The sequence below is a fragment of the Gracilinanus agilis genome, chromosome 2 (assembly GCF_016433145.1).
Source record: "Gracilinanus agilis isolate LMUSP501 chromosome 2, AgileGrace, whole genome shotgun sequence".
In the NCBI taxonomy this organism is placed as follows: Eukaryota; Metazoa; Chordata; class Mammalia; order Didelphimorphia; family Didelphidae; genus Gracilinanus; species Gracilinanus agilis.
In genome coordinates this window covers 215,263,398-215,290,425 of record NC_058131.1, presented here as the reverse complement: position 1 = coordinate 215,290,425, position 27,028 = coordinate 215,263,398, and the positions used below count along the sequence as shown (strand labels likewise).

The following is a 27,028-nucleotide window of genomic DNA, read 5'->3' as shown; positions in this document are numbered from 1 at the left end:
ATATAATCCAACCCAAATCTTTCTATCTTTGGAAATCAAGCTTTAATCAATTTTACCTAGAGTTTCCACTAATAGTCAAATACACCAAAGAGACTGAAGCTAAAAAGAAGTGTCAGCATTACCAAAATAATTATATTAACACTTCTGTAACAACAAACAACTGGAGAAACTATGCGTCCATTGATAAAATCACTCAAAATAATGCGTAGGTGTAAAAGAATATTATGTTGCCATGAGAAATAATGAACATAAAGAAAACTGAACATAATAAAATAGTGAACATAAAGAGAAGTATTGGAAGATGTATTTGAGCTGGTGCAAAATGAAGGCAGTGGAAGAAGGAAACCAATTTATACAGTGACTAATTGTATTAATGGAAAGAATCTTAATGACTTTAATGACTAAAATGAAATTCAAAGATTTTACCTAATTTTAAAGATCAAGTCTGAATCCGAAGAAAAGTGGAAGAAATATATTTATTTCTCATCTTTGCAGAGGAGGGAGGCTACAAATGTAGAATATTTTTTTTTTTATATACCACAAGACTCAGTTGATGGGTTGCTTAGTTTTGCAAAACTGCTTTGTTCCTTCCCTCTTCATTTTTTTATTGTAAGCAGTACCCCTCTGGGGAGAAGATGGAATAAAGATATATTTGGAAATTAAGGCAAAAAAAGCAAAAGATATAGAGTTCAATTCAATAAATGTTTACTAATTGCGTACCATGTACCAGTCACGGTGTTAAGCACTGCGGATATAAATAAGAAAAAGAAAGACAGTCTCTGCCATCAGGGACCTAACAATCTAAAGAGAATGTGGGGAGAAACCAGAGGGGAACTGCTGTGGGGGGCAGGGAATCTTGTTTCTTGGAGTTGAGACTGAGCAGAGCTGCATATACAAAGTGGAGTTTTGCCCTCCCTAAAGGAGACTTTAGGTGGAGTTGGGTCCTTCAACCGCCAGCTCTCCAGTCAGAGGGAAAAGGAGCCTGAGGGAGTTAGAAAGTTGTTGAATATGTCCAAAATTGAGTTAAAGAGCTTGATGAGCAGATTCCTGGGGATCCATTTATATCAATATTTTGTTAAAGAGAAAGAAAAATAATAAGCATCAGCTGCAACACACTAACTAGGTGACTTCTCAACAAAGGAAGGTAGTCACAAGAATCAGAGGGGTATAATTTAATATATTTATTTCTGAATGTATCTTGAGGACTGAGAATAGGTCTCATGTTTGTGCCATCTATGGCATTCAACAAAAGGCTTTACTTATGTGAGCATATATTAAATATTTTTTTAAAATATTGATGCATAACTCAGATTTTGCTTTCATTTTGATTAACTGATTCTTTATTGGTATACGTGTACATATATTATCATTGAAATGTATGGCTGATGTCAAGGTCCCATGGCCAATATCATGAGCACATCTGAGCTGAATTAAGATTCAGAGCTTTGCATAGTCCATTGCAAGCAAAGGGAACACTCACCTAACAGGATATAGAAGTTATATGACTGGAATAATGATGATTGTGCTTTGACCAAAGAGCAGGTTTGGCAGAAGCATCAATGGCCATCTTCCTAACAAAAGCTTCAAGATCCTTGTTTTCCAGGACAGAAAATCAGACAGTGTTAATTCATAATCATAGTCATATGCAATGAGATACAGGGTATTTCTCTCTGTCTGTGCTGTCAGTGAACTTTCTGAAGCAGTCAGAATACAAAGTACAATTCCAGTGCCATAAATCAACCCTTTGGTGGCTGATAAATGGATATTGTATAAATCCTACATTTGCATTGACTCTAGGGACATAAATCTGCTTCACATGATATCACTTTTAAAAATTGCCCCCCTGAAGTCAGAATGGGCAATTTATACATGCTCTCTCATGGCTATTTATTTTTCTCTTCTTTAATGACTTTTTCTTTTCACTTTCCTGGCCCTGCCCGACATCGTAAAACATTATACTTGACATCTAAGAAGAATATTGGTGACTTCGCAGTCTGTATCTGTAGGATCTCCACAGCAGGAAGTGTTTTATTTTGTTGCATATCAAAGAATAATGATCACATTGGTAACTGGATTTCCATTGGGTTGCTAAGTCTGTTGCAGTTTTGAATAAGTTTCCTGTAGATAAGTCCTTCAACTTTTGCAGCTAAGGTGATAGACAGATAGACATAGTGCCCTTAGACTGTTATAGCACCTCACAAAGACACAAAGCTTATTTTTTCTTAGGCCTTTCGCAGCCCTGGTTTTCTGAAATCTCAGAATCACAGATCCTTAGAAAGGTCTTCCAAAAAGGGAATTCATCAAATTAGTGAATATAGCAGAACCAGCGTTCGAAATCATGTCTCTAGACTCTCAATCTATCTCTTTCTAGAAAACCACACAGCCCATTTTTCATTTGCCTTTTTAGTGGCTACCATTCAAAAGAGAATGTGTTGGATACAGCAGACAATTGCCTAAGATCTCACTAGCTGGTTTCCATTCACTCTTGCTCTGTCTCTGAATGAGTGGTTCTTGGACTCTCTAGGAAGCAACTAGTCTGTGGGATGGATGAAGACTTGGACTTGAATACAGGAAGATATGGATTAAAATGCTGCCTCAGAAATTTTCAAGTAGCGTGACTCTCTCTAATCAAGAGACTCAAACTTTCTGAGCCTCAGTTTCCCCATCTGCAAAATGGAATAGAGCCCATGTGAAATCACATAAGAACCTCTATAAATCACTCTATAAGTCTTGAAAATAATACTAGCCATCATGATGATGATGGACTTGGATCTCAGTTAATCAAATCATTCAGCTTATTTCTGTCCACCTATCTGCCACTTCCTTTCCATCTCTTTATGCTGGGTTACCTCAGTTATGTCACACTTTTAGAAAAATGATTAGTCAAAATGATTTTTAAAAAAATATTGAAATATCCACTGTAGACTTCCTAGATGAGGACTGATTGGGTTTTCAATTCAGTTCTACATCAATACCACCAACCTCAGCAAAACTTCTGAAGCAGACTCCCGGGCCTCAACTCAGCAAAAGGTCAACTGGGCAATTGCTACAATCTGAATGAAAAAGAAGTAAGGACAAGGAGCTAGCATCTTTGCTAACACCTGCCCATGCTAGTGCCAGAGAGAGGCAGTTGGTGACAGTTTCATTTTTCTAGTAACTAATGTGTGCACTTATATCTTTCCTAATCTCCACACTGTTCATATGCTTCCCCTCCCCACTCTCTGAAGTCTAATTCATTTGTCTGTCCCCAGAGCTCTCTCTTCATTTGGAAGGCGAGTTGCTCAAAGGCTCCTAGGTTATTGCATTTCAGGGAAATTCACACCACCCAAGTCCTAGAGAGAGTGTATCACACTCATTCCTGTTCCCATCAGTAAATGAGGGAGGAAGCTTAGAACCATACAGAAGAAACCACATTTTTCTCATCATTAAAGACATTTCTTAAAAGTACAGATAAGTTTTAGAATGAAAAACCACTAACCTGCACAGGTGCAAGCACATACATACATATGCACTTCAGGGTGGATTTTTCTAACCCTTCTGATGTGCTGAAATCTAATTAGTGATCCATGGCTTACAATTCATTAGAAGGCACTGGTTCAAAAGTGCCTAAAACCTGGAACATCAAAAAAGGGGGCGGGGGTAGAACTGAGGGAAAGGAGAGGAAAAAGGATCCCCAGGGGTTTCCACTTTGGCTTATCATCTACAGGACCATAAATTTGGATGAACTTATTCTCAAAGATAGATCCTATTTAATGGATCTATCACCGCCACAAAGCCAATGACTCCTTTGCTTTTTTTATGAACACCAAACAATTCTAAAATTATATTGGAGAGATGACCATGCCTTGACTAGTTAAACTATTTTCACAAGGAACACCAAACTACCAGCAGACTCATTTGGTATTCTTTATTTTTTCAGAAATTGTAAGTTTTGATTTATATGTGTTTGGGAGAGGAAAGAAGGAGGAGGTGTTGAAATCTGTCTCATGATGTGAAGCAATTTTCTTTTCATCTTGCATGACACATGTTGTTAGAAAATGTAACTGAAAAATTGCCACTGTTCCTTGTCCCTAGGCACTGAGGTCTGTTTGACTATGAAACTGAGTGTAATGAGGAAGGATGGGCATCAAAGCACTGAGCAGCCCTTAAATCTGAAAAAAAAATAAAAACTTCACTGAACATTTGCCTCCAGGTTAGCTGCTGGCCACTGGGATTCATGATCTCTCCCTCACCCTCTCTTTTCTCCCCTTTGGCACTCAATTTTCAGTGAAAACGATGGAAAGGAAGTTTACCTGGGAAGTAGAAGTCTTGAATTTCCATCGTCTTCAGAGATATTTTGAACTCTGAAATTCTCTACATGAAGCCTTCCCCTACTATCTACTGTCTAGTTACTCAGAGATATATGTGCCTAGGCACCACCTCCATTTTTCGTGTTTTGCTCCAATGAGCTAAAGACGCTAATGTTTTTTTATTGCTGCTGTTGTCATTTTAGTCTGCTTGAATGAGTTTTATGCTATATTTATTTTCTTCATTTAAGCTCCTCAAGGACTGGGCCATTTTCATGCTTGTTATTTCCCAACTACTCCTCATAATGTTTACACAAAAGGGGGGCATCAAGTAAATATTGAGAAAAACTGACTGATTAATCTTTTAGTTTTTCTCTCTAACAATGATTCTTTCATGCCAGACATGAATTATAGTGACAATTAGATGATGAAGGTCATATCTATTTCCATATTAGTGATAATAAGCAGCTGACTAACATTTTTATAAAGAACTTTCCTCATCGCCAATAAAACCTTTAACAACATTTATTAGGGTGTCTGCTGTACTACATGCAGGAACCATGCAGGGCACTGGGGACACAAAGACAAAAGATGAAACGTATCTTGCCTGGAAGGGGCTTACAATCAATTGAATAGAAGACAACATGCATACACCAAAATATACACAGAAATTAACATGAGACAGTATCTAGAGGGAAGAGCACTAGCAATTGAGAGAATCAAGAAAGTCTTCATGCAGGAGACAGCAATTAAACTGAACTTTAGAGGAAACTAGGGGTTTATGGAAATAAGGAGGGAGAACAAGCCAATGATGGAGGGGCTCTTCTACTTGTTTAGATGACAGACAGGTGGAACAGTGGATCTAGTGGAGTCAGGAAAACTTGCATTCACCTCTGGCTTCAGATACTTACGAGTTTATAGCAGAAAAGTCACTTAAACACTGCCTGCCTCAATTTCTCCATTTTGTGAATGGGGAAAATAATAGTACCTCCTTCCCATGATTGTGAGAATCAAATGAGATCATTTTATTGTAAAATATTTTGCTAGGGAACCTATACTGCTTGTTAGGAAATAGTCCCTAGCCATTACAATGATATAATTGAAAAAGCACTAGACTTGGAGTTGGAAAGCCTGGATGAAGAAACTCACTCTACTGTTTAATACTAGTATAACCTTGAATGAGACACTTAATCTCTCTGAAACTCATTTTCTTTATCTGTAAACTAAACAGGTTAGATTAGGTGATCTTTAAGGTTCCTTGAAGCTAAAAATCCTCTGATCCTATATAATCTTCCCTGTATGTGACTCAATTTTAAAGATGCTCAAAGGTTGAGTCTTGATATATATCAGAGAAGGGAAATTCCAAAATAATAGTTATGATGATGATGAAGAAGAAGATGAGGAGAAGGAAAAAGAGAAAGAGAAAGAAAAAGAAGATGATGATGGCTGAATATTCTTATCTCACCTAGGTTTTTAATTTAAGAGCAATTTATGGGGCTGGACCGAATCCAATGAGCAGAGAGGAGCTTTGACTTGCTCCATTTGCCAGAATTACCTCTTTCTCCATTCCTTCTTCAGTGTGGTAGATCCCCCCTAATCCCCCGAAACCTACCCCGCCATTCTCAGGGACTCAGCAAATGAATGCTAAAATTAGTTCAGTAAGCAATCTGCTTAGTTGTCTGTAGTGAAGATTTCCTTAGTTCATGTGATCTACCAACTTCAGTCTACCAAAGGTAGGAGTTAAGTAGAGGTCTTTGCTACCACACCTCATTCCCTTGCTTTTATTATGAAAGAAAAATAAGGGAAACCCAGAAGACAGTAGCAACTTCCAATTTATATGCTTGTTTTCCCATCTTTCTAAAATCTTTATGAAAAGGAGAAAAAAGACTAAAAAGATTATAGCATTGCTGTACTATGCTTTGGTCAGAGCAAGCCTGAATTATTGGGTTCTTCTCTGAGCATCTCATTTTAGGAAGGGCATTTATATACTGAAAACAAGAAGAGGACACCTACCAACTGATGGAAGGTATAAAGAAGAAAACCTGTGCTCAATGTGAGAAACAAACTTCCTGAAATATATATGCAACAAGGGGAATAATTGAAGGAACTAAGGATATTATCATTGACACTCAAACATTCAATCATTAAGCATTTATTATAAATTTAATTAATGTCAGACTCTGTTCTAAGTAATACAAAGACAATAAAAGAAGTGGTCAATAATCAATATGAATTTATGAAATGCTACTATGTGCCAGCCACTTAGCTAAGTGTTAGAAATTAAAATATGATGAGCATGTTAATTTAAAAAAAACATGAAAAAGACCTACTTGAAATTACAAAGAACAAACCAAAGAAAAGGACCAAGAGAACATAATATACAGCAACCAAGATATTGTTTGAAGAATGACTTGTGTATGTTCACCTCCAGAGAAAGAACTGATTAATGGAAAAAAAGCAAAACATAGTTTTATATATACATGTACCTTTTTGTTAAATGATAGCTTCACTGATAGGGAAAAGTGAATAAGGGAGGGAATTACCTAGAAATTTTAATGTAGCAAATAAATAAATAAATAAGTAAATCCGTATTTTTAAAAAAAAGCAAGGTAAAAGACAGTCCCTAATCTGAAAGAAAGAATTAGAAAAGATTTTAATGATTGGGAATGATATCAGTTTTCAAAAATTTGAAGATTTGTCTCTTGGAAAAGGAATTTGTCCTTCTTGTCCACATGGGAGATAACCAGATCCAACTGATAGAAGGTATAAAGAAGAAACCCTATGCTCAATGTGAGAAACAAACTTCCTGAAAATTAGAACCCTTTCCAACTGGAAAAGCCTACTTCTGGAAGTAATAGTTTTCCCTCTTAGCCAAAATCTTAAAGCAGAAGCTGGGTAAATATTTGTTGGATGCATTGAGGGAATGATGATGAGGCTATCCTTTTCAGTCTCTGTGGGACTAGAAAGCCACTGAGGTCCCTTATAACTCTAAATTTCTGATTCTGTGAAGAGAATATGCAGAGATACTAAAGTATTCTAGAACATACTTCATCCTTTTGGTGGCCAATAGCACATGGGAGTTTCTTGCACTGGTGCAGACCACAACTATTGTGACCAGTTTGAGATGGTATAATACAGTGAGACTAACTAATTTGTATGGGAATTAGAACAAATAGTGATGTTGTAAACCAGGAATTGTCTTTACTAAACCAGGTTTTGCCAAGAAAGTAGTTTAGGAAATTTTTACGTCTATACCTACAGAGGGGGGAAAACTTGATTGACTTTATTCCCAAATAACTTTCTGACTTTTCTCCATCCCCTTTTTCTTCTCTAAATTGTAAAGTTGACCTAGGCATCTCTGTATGGTCATGACTTTTACTTCCTTACAAAATAGTTCCTTATTCTAAGAGTTTCTATCTTTTAAAAGCTTTCACTCGCTGACTTATGGATCCCAAGCCTTACTCAATCTACTCAAAGTCATTAAAGCTGTGCTTCACCTAATACTCCTCAAGGAGCCAATAATCCTGTTAAGTTTGGTTTGAGTTGCAATCGTGTCCTTGTCCAGGAGCAAAGAGCATATAATATAAATTAATCAATAAATAAAACACATGAAATTTATGGATTTATTTTCTCAGTGGAGTTATCTATTTTCCTGGCTTATTCTTTTACTAAGTATAGCCCATCCAGTTAAAAAAAACTGTTAAACACATATATGTATTTGAAACCAAAAAGATTTCTCCATAATAAGAAAAATGCTAAAAGAAAGAATGGCCACTCTTCAGAACTCTATTTGGTGTCAAGCAGTAAGCGGCTGAAATGACATCTGATACAGGTTACTTTTTGATGAATTCAGCTAGACACTGACTTTGTTTTTATTAACTTATAAATTTAGAAGTAGATGTTGGCTCTGTTCCTTTTTAATGGAAGCATGCTTTCTTGTTCAATACTGTAGCAATCACCATGTGATTATGTATTCATGAAAATTATCAAATTTGAAAAATATCTTTAATCTTATATTCCAAATAAAAGATATGCCCTTCCACAAGGAACTAAAAAGCTCTTCAAAGCTGGCTAGCCGAAGGCTGTAGTCTCCAAAATCAAAGACAAGTAGAAAGAGACTGACTAGGAGAGTCAGTAAAATATGATTTCCCCTCAGTTGAAGAAGGTGGGAAATCAAGTCAATATCTTCTAACTTCCTCATTAATGTTGCCATTCCCCATTCTTTATCATCTCTCTGAGAGGTGATTTCTGTGAGAGTTGGGGATAGAAACAGCCTGTGCTCATGCAATAAATAGAAGCCTAGCTCAACAAGGAAGAATAGATTGGAAACTATGTACTTGTTTCTTTCAGATATTTACTGAGCAATGATGAACCACTTGCAGAGATCAAGAGATTCCTTGGTCTCAGGATTCTGGTTCATTTCATACACACTTTCCACCATATAACAAAAGAGAGACGTCCACCATCCTTTTCTTCCCATTTAGGAGGACCAGATTAGTAAGGTAAGGAAAGAGTCAAATAGGATGAGTTCAAGTCTTTGGGGAAATTCCATGGATGATGCCTTTCCTGTACTTCTTATCATGTCATGAAGCAGATCTCTTTTCTTAGGGAGATCAGTAATCAAAGATTGAAATATGCTTATTCTCCCATGGTCAATATATACAAAGGCGAACCTATTAATTAACATTAATTTCCACTAGGTATTCACATGTCAGGGTCTGTCATGAAGATGATCATCTTTGTGTAGACTTCCTCAATGATGGGATATTAAACCAAGTTGCGAAGAATCAGGTATATGCTTAGAGATGCTTCAAAGGAACTAGTGGGTACCAATAGCAATACCTTGTAGCATAATTACCATTGGTCATTCTCGTACTTCTCCCTTCTACCTCTGGGCAAGTAAGCTCCACAGTGGTGCCACAGGCTGTGCTGACACACCTCATTTACCCTTCCAGGCTGATTATGAATATTTGGTTCTATTGACTACGTTTTCCATATATATATACATATATATATATGTGTGTGTGTGTGTGTGTGTGTGTACATAAATACATAGATATAGCTTTCTAGATATATAAACACACACACACACACAAACATACATTCATAGCACGCTTGTCAGAGTCTTAACTGCTTCTTCAGAGAGAAGTGTTGTCATTTTGGATTCCCCTTATAAATAAACTAGTTGATTCACCATGGCAGTTTGTTTGATAGAAGCATCCTTCCTCTTGACTAGGAATAAGGAAGACAGATGGATGGACTTTTTCTTTCATGTACTTTTTCCCCTTAGAAATTAAGAGGGAAATGGAATTCCCCCAATATGACCTTTTTTCTTTGGTCCAGCTGGGTAGAATTAGGATCAGTGATTGGAAGTTTCAGACAAACAACCCAGTTCCTAACATTTAGAGCTGTTATATGACTGACTCACAAAAAAGTGAATTATTTATCAGTAAAAGAGTGAAGGTTGTATGATTTGCCTCAAACCTCAGCTCATACACCACTTTCTGTATGAGACTTTTCTCAGTTCTCCCAGCTAGGAATGCCTTCTCTGCCAATCTTGTTTCTTAAGTGATCTATGTATATTTCTTTATCTACCTGAATATTTTCTCCCTTTTATAATGTAGGACTCTTTGTGCTCATCCTCAGAATCTCTAGCAACTCACATAGTAATTGTTATGTTTTAATAATGTAATCAATGCTTATCAACTATTTGATTGATTGCTGACTTGTTGGCAATGTTATATAGGAAATTCATACCCGTTCATGGTTAGGACAAGGAGACATCCTTTGAATTCTAGATCCTATAGAAATGGAATTCCTTCCTTTTTATTAGCATCCAAACTTCCTCAGTTTTTCCTGATATTTTCTGTCCCATGGAATGAACTGATAGAATATTGCTAAGCTCTATTTAAAAAAGATATTTATCAAAAATTATAATAAAGATGACATAGATTCTGTGAAATAATTCTTGACTTCATTTGTGGTTCTATCTCTTTATACAAAGGGATTCTTTTACTCCATGGGTTGTCTCTATTTCGGTCTCAAATCCTGATAATTTATCATTGCCTTTCTCAAATCCTGGTGGGAGCAACTACTCCATATGTTCCTCACTCCAGTGAGCCTCCTTTCTTTTTGCTATGCCCACATCTCACTCCATTGGTTTGACCAGGCCCAGAACCTAGGGCATGCTATACATCAATATCATCAGGGCCCAAGTTGAAATAATAATAATAATGATAATAATAACAATAATTTATGTAGTATTTTGATGTTTATAAAGTGTTTAATTTGCATTATATAATTTAATCTATATAACAACCCTATGAATTTGATGCAATTACTATCCTTATTTTACAGATGAGGAAAATGAGGTTGAGATAGGTTAAGTTCCTGACTTAGGGCCACACCAAATCTAAGTATCTGAAGGAGAATTTGAACTTGTCTTCCTGTTTCTAGGTTCAACACTCTGTCCACTATAGCTATTGCAGATATTATTTTATATATATACATTATATTTTATATTTAATATATATTATAGCACTCAACTGCTTTGCAACTAGACGTTCAAGTCTATGGTCACTTTAAAAGCAAACTTGTTGGGGCAGCTAGGTAGCAGAGGGGATATAGACCACAAGGAGTCAGGAAGTCCTAAGTTCAAATCTCATCTCAGACACTTCCTAACTGTGTAATCCTTGACAAGTCACTTGACACCAATTGCCTTGCCCTTGCCAGTCTTCTGTCTTATAACTGATGCTAAGGCAGAAGGTACGAGTTTTTGTTGTTTTTTATTTTAAAGAAGCAAACCTATTTCCTGTGGCCAGTACAAGACTACTACTCCAGTTAAGACACCTAATCCTGTCTATATGGTTCTTGATGCTAATAAAATTCCTTTCCAACCTGGGTCTCCATTCACTGAGAATCCAGAGGTCCAGCAGTCTGGCAAGCACCCAGGCTGTCTCCACAGAATCCATGTGAATGATTGAAATCAGTACAATTTTAAATTTGATTTTTCCTCTAATAAGTAAAGTTCACTCCATAGATAAGTGGCCTTGAAATCCCAATGTAATAAGGCAGAGGCATTTTTAGTTCTGAGAGCACCAAAGGCATCCTCTACTCTGATTTTTTGTAAACCAAAAGGTTTACAAAAGACACAATTTGGAAAATGTCAAAAATTTAAATAAGCTACAGGAACCAAGTGGTGAAAAGACTGATCTTACAATAATGTTTATCAGCACAGAAGCAAAAGGGCAACCTTGTAAGCTGTTCTTTCATTGGATTTGAGGGGAGGGGGAGGACAAAAGGAAGAGATTGTATCCACTTTTATGTGGATTGGGGTCAGGGTCAGGGAAGTAGGAAACTTCAAATCTTTCATCCACATTCTCCCTCCTGGGCGAGTGGAAGCTTTGCTTATTTCATCAATCCATATTGTCCCCTCTAGGTAAGTAGGAAGGAGAAGATATTACAAACCTATGCTAACCATATTTCTTCTCCCCACTTGGATTCCCAAAGGGAATACCCACAGCTTAGAGAATAAGCACCAGATGGGTTTCTAAAGAGGAAGGCTTGCCTTCATCCGGACTGCCTTATAAGGGAAAATATGTGCTCACGTCCATGCTTATGTGTGTATATGTGCATATCTGTGTATCCATATATGCATTTTGTCTCTCTATATGGATATATAACATGTATGTATGTATAACATATATCAGGTTATAGAATGTCAGCTTTCATAGAGGGTAAAGGTGATAAAAGAAAGTATTAACGAGCCTGAGAACTGAACGTTGTAGAAACATTCAGTTTCTACAGGATTTTGAATATATTGCATCCCCAAATACTTCCAGATGTGAAGAGCCCTGAGGTGTTTTGCCTCTGCTATTATTGCTCAACCAATGTTGCAACAGTACGGAAACCATAAAATATGAGAGAAGAGGAGAGAGAGAGAGAGAGAGAGAGAGAGAGAGAGAGAGAGAGAGATTGAGTTAATGTATAAAGAATAAAAGATTATGAACTATAAATGAATTCTTAGTTCAGGAATGAGTATACTTTTTGAGTATGAATTTAAAGACGATATACATGAACCATTGGAAAAATGTTCCTCTAAATAATATGCCCATTTATTAACATTAATATAATTTAACCTGAAATAACCTGAGCTATAATTATCCTATTCTTAATAAATAATTCTTAAAATATAAAGCATCTTCCTGGAAAGAGAATGGCATTGAATTCAACGCTCTTCTGAATCTAGTTGGGTATTTGTGGGTATGCATTTTTGTGAACTTTTCTGGGATAGGAAAGGGAATGAGACAGTTACAAATTCAAGCCTATATTACTCAGTTCAGAATATCAGACTTAGGATAGTAAACAAGATCTAGAGGTTGCCTAGAATTTTTCTAAACTACCAGAAGAGAAGGGGGAAAATATCAGGAACACTACTTCGTTTGAAGCTATAAGATAATAGAAAATTAGAAGGAACAGAGCCTCCCCATTCCTACTTCCAATTTAGCAGGCAAGAGACAACATGAAATAAAAGAAACTACTGACTCTTGTTCTTCCTGCCACCCACAAGCAAGAAAGCAACAGAAAGAAATGCCAACAGACACAACTCTAGAGGTTATTTCTTCTGGTCACGTAAAGTTCCACACTTTAATTTGATGTCTCTTCTCTTCTTCCTACCCATATTGGGAACTTGAAAACAATGGAGTCATTCCAGTCTTCTAAACTGGAAGCTCTGGACAGGAGGAGTAAATCAATTTTCCAGGAAAAAATTATATTTCCAAGTAAGTAAATACAGATCCATCCCTCACTTCAGGATCTTCAATATTGAACCAAGAGACTCCTGTTATGTCAATAAAAGGAAGTCATCACCTTAATCAGTGATTCATTCTAGAATCCTTTACTACTTGAAACTAGGTAAGGGTAGGGCAAGTTCTTTCACTTTTCTTGTCCTCATTACAACAGAAAGTATCACCTTTTATTATGTCATTGTTAGACTCAAAAAGTCCAATCTCATTTTTAATAGAACAATTATACATATTTAATTTTTATTTGCTTATAATAAAAATAGAGAAGAAATAGGAACACTGATTTTGCCTGGGCTTCCAAAAGAGAGGATTGTGTACTTCTTGAAACTATTTCCTCTTGTTCTTCACAGAATCAGAGAATCACAGTTGAGAGTTGGAAGATACCACATTAGAAATTTAGTAGAATGTAAATGTGATAACTCATGTTCATGGAGAATTTTCTCTTCTCTTGTGTCTAGTTTCTTCAGCCTAGTCCCTGCTACCATCTTTTTAAAGGCTTTCACCCTATTTGCTTCTTCCAGAGATTAATGCTTAGCATGACATGTCGTCAAATCAGTGTTTTAAGAAAAAAGCAATTTAGCAAGGAGAGCAGAAAATTTAAAGGGCAAAAACAGAGGATCTTTTTGAAAGAACTAGGAAAAAACCTTGGATCCCAGTTGCTAAAGTCTCTAGAACACTGTAAGCCCATTTATTTTTTTTAAACATTTATTAATATTCATTTTTAACCTGTTCACATGCTTCATACCCCTACTTTCCCCTTCACCCCCCGCATGTAAGCCCATTTCTGAACTGTTGGCTGAGGGGAAGTGCAAGGGCAGGTTTGGATGTGGTATTCACCTAGAGGATGGGCACCGGGGATACAGAGGCATATGCTTTGGCAGAACAGAGTAAGGTCAAATATCATTCTTGATAACTATATACTAAGCTTATTTGTTTCTATATTAGTGATGGAAAGCTGCCAGTGCCATCTAAACAATTGTGTTCTGGGACAAAGACCTGGTTGCCTAGCCTTAGCTATGGCATTAATGGTTAGATTCTTGCTATTTGCAGAGAAGCACACATACACACGTAATCTGTAGAGTCAGAGGATGTGGGTTCAAATCCAAGAACTCATACCTCCTACCTATATGATCTTTTTTTTAACCCTTAACTACTGTGTATTGGCTCATAGGTATAAGAGTGGTAAGGGTGGGCAATAGGGGTCAAGTGACTTGCCCAGGGTCACACAGCTGGGAAGCGTCTGAGGCCGGATTTGAACCTAGGACCTCCCGTCTCTAGGCCTGACTCTCAATCCACTGAGCTGCCCAGCTGCCCCTCCTACCTATATGATCTTAGGCAAGTCATTTAGACTTCTTTGACATATTTTCCAACAGATAAAATGAAGGCACTGGATAATCTGATTTCTGAGGCACGTTCCAACTAAAAATCTATGATCCTGCCTGCTGGACTACAAAGAACAAAAGTGTTATAGAATCTCCCTCCAATGTAGGAGCACATGATCCCAGGATCATAACAATCGAAACAAAGGGAGCTGCTTGGGCCATGTTTTGAAATATGGAATGCGTAATTTAGTGTTTCTTTCTATTCCAAAGTACTCCTTAGGAGGGCAATAATGGATTGGTAAAACAGTCCACTAAATATTATCACTAACTTAAATATGTTTCAAGTTTTAAAATTAGCCTAAGGTTAATTGCAAACTTGTTTTATATTAAGCTAGAGATGAAATACCACCTTTGGCTGATTTTCCTGCCTCTGCATTTGTTCCAGAAATTTAAAGGAAAGGAAAGAGTCAATTCCCACAGAAATGAACCAATTAACAGCATTATTGTTTTAGCAGTTCATTTTCATGGGCAATAAAATTTCTGTCCTTTTTTTTTTTTTTTTACTAGTCAAATTATGAGTAAAACAGAAAGTTCTTGTAAGGAATTGTGATACCAATGGGTGAGGGGGAAAATGAATGAATGGATGAATAAAAAGAATTATTAAACATAAAGTGTGAGGGGAAGCTATGTGGCTTAGTGGGATTGAGAGCCAGATCTAGGTTCAGAAGGTCTTGAGTTCAAATCTGACCTCAGATACTTCCTAGCTGTGTGACCTTGGGCAAGTCACTTAACTCTTAATGCCTATCCCTTACTGCTTTAGTATTGATTCTAAGATGGAAGGTGAGGATTTTAAAAATATGTAATACATGTGAGGCATTATACTAAGTTATGTTGAAAGAAATACAAAAAAGACAGAAATCTCTGCTTTCAGTGAACTTATATTCTAAATGAGAAAATAATGCATATTAAAGAATAAGGGCCAGAGAAGTATGTTTTTGTCTGGAAAGTCACAGAGACTTCACAATTCCTATTTGGGATCATTCTTTTCTTATTCCACAAGATCATAAAATCTCAGGAATGGAATAGGCCTTAGGACCAATTTTAATTTCCTCATATTTTATATATAAAGAAACTGAACATCAGAAAGCAGAGGGGATTGGCCAAGGTCATAGAGCTAATAAGTAAATTCATTTGTTCTAACTCTCTTTCCAGTGCTCTTTTCATGGCAAATTGCTATGCTGTTAATTATTTTTTAAGAGTATATTTCAAAATGTACCACCTAAGAATGTTCAGAAGTTGTCATTTTCCAAGGCCTGTGAAGAATTTGGGGCCAGGAACAGAGGAAGACTAGAGAGAGGCTGCTTACTGACTGATGAGGCACTTGATGATTTCACATCTAAATCAGAGGACACTGAGACAATGTGGGAATACCAACAATAATAGTAAGATAACAGGAATAAAAAAAATAAACAAGAAAGAATGCACATGCACGGGAAGGGTGATCTTTTGAGAAAGCAATTTGAATTGTGCTTGGTACTTCTTATGACACTATTTTCTCCATGTCTCTTGGAAAGTAATGGGTACTGGTCCCATAACTCTAGCTGCTTAATGCAGTTCAACTTTACACGTTTGTGTGTGTGAAGAGAGAGAGATGGAGACAGAGATAGACAGAGATTGAGAGAGAGAGAGAGAGAGACAGAGAGAGATGGAGACAGAGAGACAGATAGACAGAGATTGAGAGGGAGAGACAGAGATGGAAAGAGATGGAGAGGAAGAGACAGATGGAGGGGGGAGAGGGAAGGATTTAGGGAGAGAGACAGAGAGAGACAGAGAGAGACAGAGACAGAGAGACAGAAACAGAGACAAAGACAGAGAGGGAAAGGAAGAGACAGAGGAGGAGAGGAAGAGACAGAGACAGACAGAGAGAGACAGAGGGAGATAGAGAGATCAATTGTTTTTCCCTTACACTTGGGGCAAGACTTGTTAATTTGGACACATTAAATGTAGAATCATAGAATGCCATGGACCCCACTACTCATTTCATAGAGGACGGAAATTATGGTACAGACTTCAGAAATAACTTGCCCCAGGTGTTAAAGGTAGCAAGAAATAAAGGCAAAATGAAAATCTAAGCACTGTGGCTTTACCTCCAGGGTTCTTCCCACCATACCACTGCTCCTCTTTCCTTTCAGTTCATACTATGAGTGACAGAGGCTGCTTCTCTATAGCAGAAAGGAAGAAACTAAAAGGAAACTACTATTCTCCCTGAAAGGCTATGTACCACATTCATCAAATGTTTCCTGTTATTTTTCCAGCAGTAATGATGGCTTTGTAATTCTGTTTAAATAAATTCAGTAATGCTAAAGCTAATGACAAGCTGAGTTTGGTGAAGAAAGTTAAGAACAAAAAGAATTTTTTAAAAATTCTCCTAGGGGAAAGGCCCTTTGCTTGGTGGGGATAATGATTACACAACAGAGACACTAGAGATGCTCAATTATTTTCTCCCCTGCTTTCTCTACCAAAGAGAATGACGTGTGTGTGTGTGTGTGTGTGTGTGTGTGTGTGTGTGTGTGTGTGTGTAAAGGAACAATATGGCTTAGGGGCCTACCTTGTAGGCTGGTCTAACTTTTCTTTAAGTTCTACCTCACACAAGCTAGACTAATTCTTCTCTTTTCAAGGTACAGAAGCTTTCCTTGCCTCAAGGGACTAGCTCATTGATAAGATTTTCTTTTTGTCTTAGTACAAAGGACCAGAAGTAATTCCAGCTTCCCTTCTAAGATAGTTTGCTGTAAACCAGCTGTGGAAAAATAAAATTCCTTCTGTTAACCATTGAATAACCTACAAAAGTCTTGTTTCATTCCAATACTAAATCTGAACTATCTGAGTCACAACAATTTTGTATAAGAAATGAAAGAATAAAAATGATATTCAATTGATTCCCAATATTAGTACGAGAATTCTTGACTATCCTCCATGAATCTAGGTCACCTATCCCAGATTACTAGCATTCTTGAGTAATGAAGGAATGGACAGATATTATGATTGATAAGCCACTGTCAGTGATATTTGAAAGATCATAGAAAAATGGGTAAGGAGTCACAAGATTATTGGAGAAGAACAAAGCATTTACAAATGTTCAAAAAAAATAAAGGAAGATTTTTCTGCAAACTATAGACCATTGAGCTCATTTCCCATTCCCAGAAAAATTCTAGAACATATTAAAAATATGGTTAAAGAATATGCAAGGAGAGAAGTAGCTTTTGCAGATAGCATGACTTCATCAAAAACATGTCATTTTGGAGAAATCTCAATTCCTTTTTTGGCAGGATTTCCAAAGTAGTTAATGAAGGAAATGCTGAGAATATAGTTTACCTAGATTTTTAGCAAAGATACATACATACATACATACAGATGTGTATGTATATGTGAGTGTATGAAGAATCTCATGCTATTCTTGGGGAGAAAATAGAGAAATATGGACAAATATGTCCAGGTAATTGAATGGCTGACTTCAAAGAGTGGTTTTATTTGTTCCATGTCAACATAATTGGTATTCTCCAATACAAGGCCTCAGACCTATGTCCTTGTATTTGTGCTATTAAATATTTTCAGTAATGGCTAGGATAAAATCATATATAGGCTTCTTATCAAAAATGCAGATGTCATAAACCTGGGAAGGACAGCTAACAATATCAAAAGATTATGCAGGCCTAGAGCAGTCATGGTGAACCTTTTAGAGATGGAGTGCCCAAACTGCAACCCTCATGCCACATATGAGGCCCCTGTGTTACCCCAGACAGGGGAGGGAGGAAGTACTTCCATTGGGCTGATGGGCAGAGGAGTGGATGATGTGAGAAATGCCCCCTCCAGCATGTTCCTGCACACATGCCAAAGATTCACCAACACAGGTTTAGCGTATTGAGCTGAATCAAATAAGAAGAAATTCAGTAGAGATAAATCCTACATTTCAGTTCAAAAATAAAAATCAACTTCATCAGTTTAAGATAGAAATCTGTTGTTCTGAAAAAAATGGGGGTTTTGAGAAGCCTAGAAGTTCAATATATCTGCAGAATAATATGGCTAACACAAAAACAAATTCCACCTTCCACTGAATTAAAAAGCAGTACTTTTCAATAATACGGAAGTGATAGTACCATTGTATTTTGCCCTAATCAGATCTCAGCTGAGGTATGATGTGCTTATGAAGGTAATTGATAAATAGAAGAGTGTCCAAAAAAGAGCAATTGTGATAAAGAAAAGTCTCCATGCCTCATGAGAATAAGTTGAAGTAACTAAGGATATTTATTTCAGAGAAGACTTAGATGGTCATGTTCAAGTATTAGAAGGACTGTCACTTGAAAGAAGGATTAAACTTATTATTTTTTGACTCAAGAGAGCAGAACCAGGAGCACTGGTTGAAAGTTGAAGAAAGGGCAATTAATATTTAATATTGGGGAATACAAAAAAAAACAAACTTCCCAACAATTGGAGGTACCTCAATGAACCAAGTGTCCTCAAGAGTTGTGGAATTCCTTTTACTTAAAAATATTTTACTTAAAAATATTTACTTAAAAATATTTGCTAAAAAATATTCAGAGGGTGGACAATCAAAGGTTGAATATACTATATTGGGTATTCTTTGTGTGTTTTAGATAGATCAGATAGCCACCGAGATCACTTCCAATGCACAGAATCTGTGTATTAATAATTCTGTGGTAATCAGTCAGACCAGTGTACATTTCCTTTTGATGAGTAATATACATTTTGGAAGAATCTGTGGCTAGAGAGTACATCAGAATTAGCTGGTCCATGTGGCATATATTAACAAAAATTCAACAGGCCTTCACATTAAAAAAGAGGCTTTTCATATGTATGTGGTTTGGAAAATAACAGTGAGTCCATAAAACATTGAATTTCTTGATATGAGAATTCTATACAATTATGCACTTATCCACATCTTACAAAACCTTTGCAAAAGCTCTATAAGGTAGGCAAAGCAGTTAATTTTATTCTTTCTTTGCAGATGTGGAAACTGAGGACCAGTGAGGTTCAGGAACTAGGTTTCAAACTCAGATTTTGATTCTGTATAATGTTTGTGGGGATAGTTTCAGGCATGGGACAGGTAATTAGTATTTCCCTCCTATTCTGCAACATTTAATAGCAAATGCTCTGTAAATGGATAATTATGTGGTAAGTCTTACTTCCAGACTAAAAAAAATGTGAAAGCAAAATGTAATGCATAACTCATGTATATTCCAATTAGGTTTTTGAAGAATGAATTACTGTAGAGAATCAGATATACTTTGCTGGATTTCAGTTGAACTGCGACTTGAGAAGTATAAATGTTGCCAGGGTAGACCTTGGTAGGTCAATCTAGCTGGGATGCTCCAGGTGTGGAGAATTTCTGTTTTGTTTTATTTTTTCCCAAAAACCTACACAGTGAACATATAAATGAGAATATGTGTGACACTGGAAATAGATGTTTTCAGAAACAAAGAAAAAGTTTTCCTTATAATATTAGTCCTTATTGGTAAGATTTTTGGAATATTCTTGAAGATTTATAGTACTAATTAGTGAAAGAACATATGTCCAGCTTGTGAATGTTATTTTCTCTATTCCTCTTTGGTCCTTGGGGAAATTAAGAGTCAAAACACAGTCAAGATTTTCAGTGGTTTCAGATGTATGCACCTGTCATATGGAAATATATGATGAGCTAATTCCGTAATTAAACTAAGGCCATGTTGGCAAACCTATGGCACATGTGCAGGAGCATGCCAGAAGCAGTTGCTCCCTTTCCCCTCTCCACATGGATCTGAGGACATTTCTCACTTCACCCACCTTTCTGCCCAGCAGCCCAATGAGAATGCTTTCTCCCTCCTCTAGCAGAGGGGAGGGCTCACACGTGGCATGAGGATTACAGTTTGGGCACTTAGTCTAAAGGGTTCACCATCACTGACCTAAGAGTTTCATAAGAACTATAACATTTGTGGGTGGTGGTTATCTTGGAATGGGTATGTGTTTTTAAATTTATCTTCTATCTTTAATAAATTGATGCTAAATATCAATTGAAAGACATAAGAAATGCTAAGGGCAAGGTACATGAGATTAAGTGACTTGCCCAGGGTCACAAAACTAGGAAGTGTGTCTAAGGTCAGATTTGAATCCAGCTTCTCCCTACTCCAGGACTGGTGCTCTATCCACAATCTCACCTAGCTGCCCTGAAATGAGTGTATTTTTTCAGCTTAGGTCCTAATAAAGATCTTGGGAATAAATTTGCTAAATACTATTGTTATCTTAGAATCATGGGGCAGGGAAAGGCAAAGGGTCTTTCAGATATGAGAAGCAAGGGGAAAAAACCTGTTGAAATGAAAATTTGTGAGGCTACAGGTAGCTATGCTTCAAATAAAATTATTAACATATAATCAAAAAAGATTACAACTAAACATACTTAATATTACTTATATTTAGGACATGAGAATCCCAAATGGGAAATAGCACTTTTGGTTTTATTATTAAATAAATAGTAGTAGCAGAAATAGCAATAATAACAGTAATAATGGTAATAGTGCTGGTGGTGGTACTATTAATTTTCCACAGCTAGTTAACAGTAAGATGCCTCAGGTAGGAAGTTGAATCTCCACATGGCAATTTTTTCTAAGACAAAAAGAAAAGTATGAACTGAGCAAAGAAAAGCTTCAATAATACTTTATTACTACTACCACCACCACCACCGCTACTACTACTACTACTACCACCACCAACAACAACAGCAACCAAGACCTAATCCATCACTTAGCCTCAGTTCTTATAGGCAGAGTTTTTTTTTTTTCATTAGTAGTAACTCAAATCAGTAAAAATATGATACCATTAAATGAATAAAAGACAATCATAATATTTTTCCAATTCTGGGCCTTTCTGTTACAAAACACAACTTATATAAAACCAAATCTATGATAACAAAAATATTTAACGAGAAGTTACAACCATCAGGATATTTTTTTTATTTTGTTAAGACCCACAGGTACTAGAAAACCCCAAGATGCAAAAGATAAAGGGGTTTATTTCAAATTCAAGATTGTTGTTGAAACCCAGAAGTCATTTTATCATAAAAAGTAATGCTATATACAGTGGTCAGGTTTCCATATCAATAAAAATATGTACTTAATCACATTTCTGAAATACACTAATGAGGAAATGCTAATTACTTTAATTTCATATCTTTGAGTTTCATCCTAGGAAACCAGAAATTGTCTTTTGTATTTGATGGCACTGAGAGTCAGGACCCTGCCAGGGGAAGCAAAGAGAAAATTGGTACTAGTCATAAGTCAATATCTTATTAAATGTTTGCATTGATAGCTCCTAAGCTTTTCCAGTTTAAAAATTCCATCTAGTAATCAAGAAAATATGCAATGATAAGTATATATTGATTCAATCCTGCTTTTTAAATTCATTTATTTTGATCAATTATAATAGTATCTACACAGCTCTGAAAATATTATACATATGTATTTACTCATAAATACAATACTGATAAATATTAGCAATGATCATAACAATAGCTAACACTTATATAGTGCTTACTAGGTGCCAGGTACTGTGCTATATGCTTTACAATTATCTCATTTTTCCTCACAAAAACTGAAGAATGTTATTATTATCCTGATTTTTCATTTGAGGAAACTGAGGCAAATAGACATTAAAAGTGTTACCCAGTGACACAAACTAATAAATGTCTGAGGCTGGGTTTGAATTTAGTTCTTCCTGACTCCATACTTGGCACTCTAACCACTTTGCAAACTAGTTACCCCAATATGTAGGTAGATAGATAGATAAATAAATGATAGAGACAGGTAGGTAGGTAGATAGATAAATAGATATAGATGATATAGATATATACATATACGTTGTGTTATATACATACATATTGAAGCTACACGAATATCAAAATGATCATGCCTGCTGGACATATGAATCCAAAAATTATTGGATGCTTTAAAATAACTCCTTGGTCTCCAAGGGAATTGCAGGCCACATATTGGGGAACCAATTTTCAACATTTAAGAAAAGGACACTTTATAAATTAGTTACACTCTGATTATTCTGAATTAAGCAACAAAGGTCAGTGATTTCTGTCATGGAAAGATACTGCCTACAAACATGGCAAGATCTCCGTCCTTTAAAAATCCTCACCAACCCTGCCATTTTTCATCATCTAAGGAGGTGTATCGCTCCTCTTCTCTCTCCTCTCTTTTTATTTCACATCATTTTCCATAACTCAGTTTTAATTAGATGATTCCAAGTTATATATACCCAGATGTATTGTCTTACCTGAACTCTAGTATTCCTTCTCTACCAAGCTACTCATTGGACATTTGAACTGTATATCCCGCAGGCTTCTATAATTCAAGATGATAAAAACAAAAATCATTACCACCCACACACAAATTCACTTCTTTTGTAAATTTTTTTATATCTTTCAAAGCTACCACTCATTTCCCAGTCACCTTAGTTTGTTATCTCAGTCATATTATATTTCTCTCTTTCCTTCATTGCACAAACCCAGCCATTTGTCAAATCTTGATTCAAGCTCCACAACATTTCCTACTTCTCTCTACTCAACCAATGCTCATCCCATGCCAGATCTTTCTCAACTCAAACAAATCTGTAGTATTGCAATAGCCATATAGTTGGTCTCTAAACTTTAAGTCTCTCCTCTTCATCACAGAGCTGACATTTTGCACAAAGCTGACCAAAGATTATTATTATAAAACAAGTTGGACTGTTATTCCTTTGTTCATTCAACTCCAAGGGATGCTTATTATTTCTGTGATCGAGAAAGTCTCCTAATCGAACCTTTAGAACTCTCCATATCTTGGCTCCAACCTATTTTTCAAGCACTAGGATATTTTCCAATTCAGCCAAACTTGCTTTCTTGCTGCCCACTCCCACCCCTACCAATAAGATATTTAAACTCCTATCTCTGTGTTTTTATCGCCTGCATCTGTACCTGAACTCCTCTTGTCTCTTGAAATCTAGTTTATTTCACAGGTCATGTCATGTCACCTCCTTTATGATTGCTTCCGTAATACACCCAACCATCAGTGACCACCCCTCCCCGCCAGCCAAATCATTACTTGGTATTTATTTTGCAAATATTTGTTTTTTATCATTTTTTCTCCTGAAAGAATGTAACCTTCTTGAGGGTAGAGACAATTACATTTTTTCCCCTTTGTATCCCCATGGATAACACAATTTCTCACACTGTGCTTTAGTAGCCACTTAATGTTTGCTTTTTGGTTAAATAGTTATAAAAAGGATATTCAGAAGTCAAGAAGTATCAATGGGTGGGTTGGCTCATTGAATTGAGTGTCAGGGCCAGAGATTAGAGGTCCTGGGTTCAAATTTTACCTCAGATACTTCCTAGCTGGCTAACCCTGGGCAAGTACCTTATTTAGCTGGCTTTTACTGCACTTCTGCCTTGGAACCAATATTTAGTATTGATTCTAAGTCCAAAGTTAAGGATTCTATATAAAAAAAGAATCGATGGTGAGTCTGGACCCTTGTCTGCTTGCCTGTTCATATAATCCAAAATTATCCTGAATAAAGAAATATGGACCAAAATTCATTCAAAAGGGGAAAAATATTCTTGTAGTACCTTAAGCTGCATGCCTTCCACCCCTATATTAAGATATTGGTATTATAAGATCTCTTATAAATAATGTTGATTAATATCTAAATTTGACTATGAGGCCACTCTTCTAAAGATTTAGCATGAGAAAAGCTCTCCAATCTCATATGATTTTTTTTTTGATTTGACAGTCAAAAATATCTCTCTTCCCCTGAGCAAACTGAGGTTGTAGTGTAACACAAAGTGTTTTATTTCAAGGTCTTCACTCCTATTTGTTAAATCAGACTGTTATTTTATTAATGAAACTTGAGATGAAAGTGGAAATGCTATCAGGAACAAATGCCAAATTCTGTCACCTTTATTAGACCAATGAGAGGACACATTCCCTATCTGTCTTGGGATAAATATTTTTCAGAATGGAAATTTGGGTGGAAATGCAGTTGTAAGCCTATGGTCCACTTGGAACAGTGTGAAGGAAGTAATTGGTAATAAGGCAGTCCCAATGATAGCTTCCCAGTGAACCTGGTGTTTGAGAAAACTCTCCATTCCATGAAGAAGATAGAAATCTATAGATTCACTGAAGTTTCTTTACATATTATGGCTGATGCTTTCTTACATTGAAGCCATTTAATGCTCCTAATAAAATGAATACTTAGTAATATAATAAAATCAAAGTATTTGTAATGAAAATTTCAAATCACACTTCATTACTCCTTCTCACCTCTTCTCTCCCCAACCCCCAAACTGGGCCACCAGAATAAAGCAAGGAGTAGTGTGGAGACAGAAAACGTGGAGAGCCACAGACTGATCTAGTCAGGGCTCTCAAACTTGTTTCAAGTGCTGATGCTACCCTGTGATTGTATACTCTAAGGGAAATGCTTCATTCAGTGGTTAAAATGACTCTCAGTGTCTGTGCCTTGTTCTTTCTAGGATAATGAGAACCTTGGGGCCATGTCAGTGAAATATTTGCTTTACATTTCTGTATTTTCTCATTCTGGGAAAAATGATTGATTTCGGTTACTTATTTCATATACAATGACTTTCGATTTTAGATTTCAATGAATGGTGAAAGTGGCCACTGCCTGTCATCTCTACATGTGGCATAAACACAGGACTATCAGTAGGTCTGAAAAATAGACTGCTAGTGAGCCAGTATATTCTCTTTTTGTAAACCCTTACCTCCTGTCTTAGTTAATACTGTGTATTGGTTCCAATGCAGAAGAGTGGTAAAGGCTAGGCAATGGGGGTTAAGAGACTTGTCCAGTATCACACAGCTGGGAAGTGTCTGAGGCCAGATTTGAACCTAGGACCTCCTGTCACTTGACCTGGCTCTCAATCCACTGAGCCACCGAGCTGCTCCCCTCTTCCTACTAACCCCCCCACCCCAGTATACTCTGAATGTCAACATTAAACACACTGAGACTTCTGGTAAATGTCTTAAATATGTGACTGAAATGGATATATTTGATGTGATCTGCTAGTAATGAAAACTTGATCAATTTTCTGAATTAAGAAAAAATTCTGACAAATAATTCCCCTTTAAAGAATTCCAGGTCAAGAGCAATGCTGTGTTACATCATTCTGTGATATAAAGCACATTGTCCTTTCTGTATTCAAATATGCACCAGTTTCAATAACCTTAATATGTCTGTCTTTTTGTTTTAGGTATTCTATTTATAAAGATCCAGCAGGATGGTTATACATCAACCCAATAAATGGGACAATTGATACAGCAGCTGTCTTGGACCGTGAATCTCCATTTGTCCACAATAATATATACACTGCACTTTTCCTTGCAATAGACAGTGGTAAGTATTAAAAAACTTTTTACAAGTATTTGAATTATAGTGAACATTTAGTTAAAAAAAAACCTTACCTTCTATTTTAGTGTCAACATTTTGTATTTGTTGGAAGGCAAAAGAGTGTTAAGGGCTAGATAATGGGAATAAAGTGACTTGTCCAGGGTCACATAGCTAGGAAGTATATGAGGTCAGATTTGAATCAGGGATCTCATATCTCTAGGCTGGTTCTTAATCCACTGAGCCTTCTAGTTGGCTCTCTCTTGTTTTTAGGCCTTCTTATGCACTCTAACTTCTGAGGTAAATATGTTCAGGATAGATTTAAACTTGATGTAGGTTAAATATGTTTTTAAGTCAATAGTCAATCAGTGATCAGTCAATAAGCATTTGTCATCTGTGCACCATCAGCCAAGCCTTACGCTAAACACTGTTTCTACAAACACCAAAATAAAAAAAGATGGCCCTTAGAGGCCATCTTTCAAGGATGATGTCAACTTCTGGAAGAAATACAATGTCTAATGTGAATCCTTCCTACATTTGATAGAAATTAAGTTTTAACCAGCATCTATGGTATTTGCCACAATGAAGCAAAATTGTGGGGGAGAGAGAGAGAGAGAGAGAGAGAGAGAGAGAGAGAGAGAGAGAGTGCGAGAGTAGAGATTTAGAACTTGTGAGCTGAGGGGGAGAATTTCTAGGCAAAAGAAAAGTTAGAGATGATTACAAAAATTAAAACAAGATAACTGTGATCACATCAAGTTGAAAAAATATCATACCCACAAAAGTAATGCAACAGAATAAAAAGGGAAGCAGCTGAATAAGGGAAAATTTTGCATGAAATGTTTCTGAGAATGATCTGATGTCAAAATATAAGATTAAAGCAATAAAGCAAATGTAAATTATCAAAAGCCTTCCCCCTCTGAATAAATAGTAAAAGGTTATGAAAAGTTCTCAAAAGAGTTCCTATAACCACATGAAATATTTTTCTACATGAGGAAAAATAAGAAAAGTATAAACTAAAATAATCCCATAGTTTCCTCTCACATTTAGCAAATAAATTGGTATGCTAAAGGAAATAGAACCCAGGAGTTCCCCAGAAAGGTAGATGTTGAATCTAATCAATATAATTGTGATATCTGATACTAAGATCAAATTTTTCTACTTTCTGTATGTGGTTTCCTGATTATTGATA

The 27,028-nt window shown here is 36.3% G+C and overlaps 1 protein-coding gene across 1 annotated transcript in view; it reads left to right on the top strand.

Moving 5' to 3' along the window:
- CDH13 (cadherin 13) overlaps window positions 1-27,028 on the top strand; it is a 1,311,104-nt gene that overhangs the window by 1,247,522 nt on the left and 36,554 nt on the right. The window contains exon 12 of the mRNA XM_044659579.1: window positions 25,706-25,848. Within this exon, the coding sequence (XP_044515514.1) occupies window positions 25,706-25,848 (143 nt within the window). The remainder of the gene's footprint in view (window positions 1-25,705; window positions 25,849-27,028) is intronic.